At 38.6% G+C, this 2,823-nt stretch overlaps 1 protein-coding gene across 2 annotated transcripts; it reads left to right on the forward strand.

Moving 5' to 3' along the window:
• Nucleotides 1-6: 6 nt before the first annotated feature.
• LOC111861368 lies at nucleotides 7-2,293 on the forward strand. Of its 2 annotated transcripts, none has more exons than XM_033750351.1 (3): nucleotides 7-99; nucleotides 1,374-1,541; nucleotides 1,783-2,293. In XM_033750351.1, the coding sequence occupies exons 1-3, from the start codon at nucleotides 10-12 to the stop codon at nucleotides 1,864-1,866; spliced, it is 342 nt and encodes a 113-aa protein (XP_033606242.1). In that variant the 5' UTR covers nucleotides 7-9; the 3' UTR covers nucleotides 1,867-2,293. The 2 variants fall into 2 exon arrangements, with proteins under 2 accessions (XP_033606242.1, XP_033606245.1); XM_033750354.1 differs by having other exon boundaries at nucleotides 2,142-2,293.
• Nucleotides 2,294-2,823: the final 530 nt, after the last annotated feature.

Raw genomic sequence — 2,823 nt, forward strand, 5'->3', positions numbered from 1 at the left:
AGCCAGGCAATGAATATTAAAGCCGAGGATGTCTCAGACTCACAACAGGCAGCGGATCCTATGCGAATAACATTTCAGGACATAAAGGCTACACCTGAGGTGAGCTGTATGTTTCTGTATGTCCACTGTTAGGCAGATATCATAAATAGGCAGGAATTCCAGTTGTCTTTCTCATCTATTTCTGTCTGTCTGTGCGCTTGAAACAACTCCACTGTGCTGCTGACTCACTTTGAAGGCCTCTTTCTGAAGTGTCTCTAGACAGTTATAGTTTGTCGAATGTATCCTGCTTGTGATGTACCACTTCTGTTTCCTTTTAAGCAGTTCTGATGCAGATGAAATTAAATTTTGCATAAATGGAACTGTATCTTAGAGAAATTCTATAGCAGCAAAAATCCTTAGGGAGTCACGAAACTGTTTTCAGTTAGTTAGTGATACACTTGTTAGAACCAATAAGTTACTAGGACTCTTGTGAGCTAATTCCAATGAACCCCACAAGATGTTTATCATGTGATGAACAGGTTTCAAGGTTACACAAGATTCTGCATTCTCTTATAACAAGAGTGGCAAAAATTGTACTGTATAGAGCTGAAGAAATGTTTCCTGAAAGAACTCTGCGTGTTTCATGCTTGTGTGCACAGACCTGAATTTTATTATATGTCAGTTGTCTTGGCCAAAGAAACTAAATATTTTGTGACACACTTCTGTTTGTTGCATAATACACGTGGGGACTTTCATACACTTGGGTGATAACGGTTTGGGATTTTATTTAGGAGAGCAATGCATTCAAGGAGAGCGATGTGGGTAAGTCATGTAGTGCACATGCAACAGTGAGAAATGCATACAAAGTTTTGGAGGGAAAACCGTAGCGATTGGGAGACCTAAGAGTGGATTTGAAAGATATAATTTGGAAGGGTTTGTACTGGGTCTGTTTCCTTTAGGATACAGAGCCATGATGAGCATGTGCGATGACAGTAATGAGCCCTTTCTGGCTTTCTCAACTTATCCTCTATTCATTCCTCTTCTCCCCCATGCCTGCTATATGAGCTGCCTATCTCATCCTCCTTGACTTGATCATGTAATTATGCTTGGTGAATGAAGGTTACAAGTTGTGGAGCTCTTTATTATGATGTTTTTAGGTACCAAAACAGATATTTTCTGTACTGCCCTTGTAACCGATAATTTCTCAGGAAGGTCAGTGAGCTATGAACCGAGTTTTTTCTAGTGATCGTGATAGCTGTAGAGAAGAACATCTATACAGAACAGCTCTTATGAGTTTAATGTTACGAGAAACAGCCATAGCAAGGAGAGCATATGCCTTTTTAATGTGTGGTGTTGTGCATCCATTTCTGAGAAGGATATGATGGTTTTTACAGAACTGTAGAAATTTGGAGAATGCTTTAGTGGATCCGTATGGTGAGACATGCCAAACACCTCATGATGCAAGTCAGGCCATGAATGTAAAAGCTGAGGCAGTCTCAGATGCAGAAGAGGAAGAGGATCCTGTCCCACTAACATTTCCAGAAATAAAGGCTGAACCTGAGGTGAGCTGTATGTGCACTGTTAGGCAGATGACACAAATGTGCAGAAATGCCACTTGTCTTGTCTGTGAACATGAAACAACTCCACTGCGCTGTTGACTAGATTCTGAAGGTTTCTTTTTCCTGGCAACTGTAGTTTGTAGAATGTTGCTTGTGATGTACCAGTCCCATTTTCTTTTGAGCAGATCTGATAGATGAAATGAAGTACTGTATAAACTGAATGTTTGCGGTAAATTCTCTACAGGAAAAATTCTTCAGATTTTCTTTGTCTGTCGCATCCACGAAGCAGTGCTTTGGTACTACATCATGGAGTTCCCAGGCTCTATAAATGGTGAAGTTTATCATTTGTTTTCTGTCTCCCATGCGGTCTGTATCCATGTAATAACATGGAGGTGTCATTATGTTGAGGACTTGTAACAGGATAACTAATGATTCTCTAAGGATGTGTGACAATGTGTGACTGAATATAGACATGTGTTACCTGTTGCCCTTTGTTTGAAGCAAATTTAATATACGTGACACCGTTNTTTGGAGTTGCCCCTGCACCTGCTATCAGGTGACTGTTTCTCATGACAGATTTTTTTGTTGTTTTCTCTCAGACAGAAAGGTGACTGAACATTAGATACAAAGAATGTGTAAAATGTGTAGAAAGCAATAGTGATGAACTGGCATTGGCAACACATCCTAATACAAGTGTATTGACACAATTGTGGTGAAATGGAATATACAATTGGAATACAGCATAGTGGACAGTTCCCTTCGACTGCTAATCGCTATGCAGCACTTTCTAACCTCAATGAGCCTGAATCGGTATCGGTAGTATATCACCAATCGAATGGGAAATTTAAAAAGAAGAAATTTAATACAAATAAACCAAGGCACAATGTTTTTATCATTGGAGATAGTCATGCAAGAGGAATAGCGGTTAAGTTACGACATAACCTAGAAATGGACTATAGTGTTACATGTTTAGTTAAACCAGGAGCAGACTTGTCAGAAATTTTGAGTTCAGGGTTAAAACATATAAAAGATTTTACAAAAAATGATGTGGTGGTTTTATGGGGAGGCACTAAAGATGTAAGTAGAAATGAAACAAGTAATGACCAGACCCAAATAAGAAATTTTGTAAGGGAGAATGGCCATGAACATGAACATGAATTTACCAGATAGACAATATCTTGAAGTTAATTCTTGTGTAAATCGAGAGATAAAGGTTTTCAATAGAAAATTATGTAAATATATGAAGCCATTTGATTATGCATTCTCACTGGAAGTAATATTTGAA

The sequence above is a fragment of the Cryptotermes secundus genome, unplaced genomic scaffold (assembly GCF_002891405.2).
Source record: "Cryptotermes secundus unplaced genomic scaffold, Csec_1.0 scaffold16351, whole genome shotgun sequence".
NCBI lineage: Eukaryota > Metazoa > Arthropoda > Insecta > Blattodea > Kalotermitidae > Cryptotermes > Cryptotermes secundus.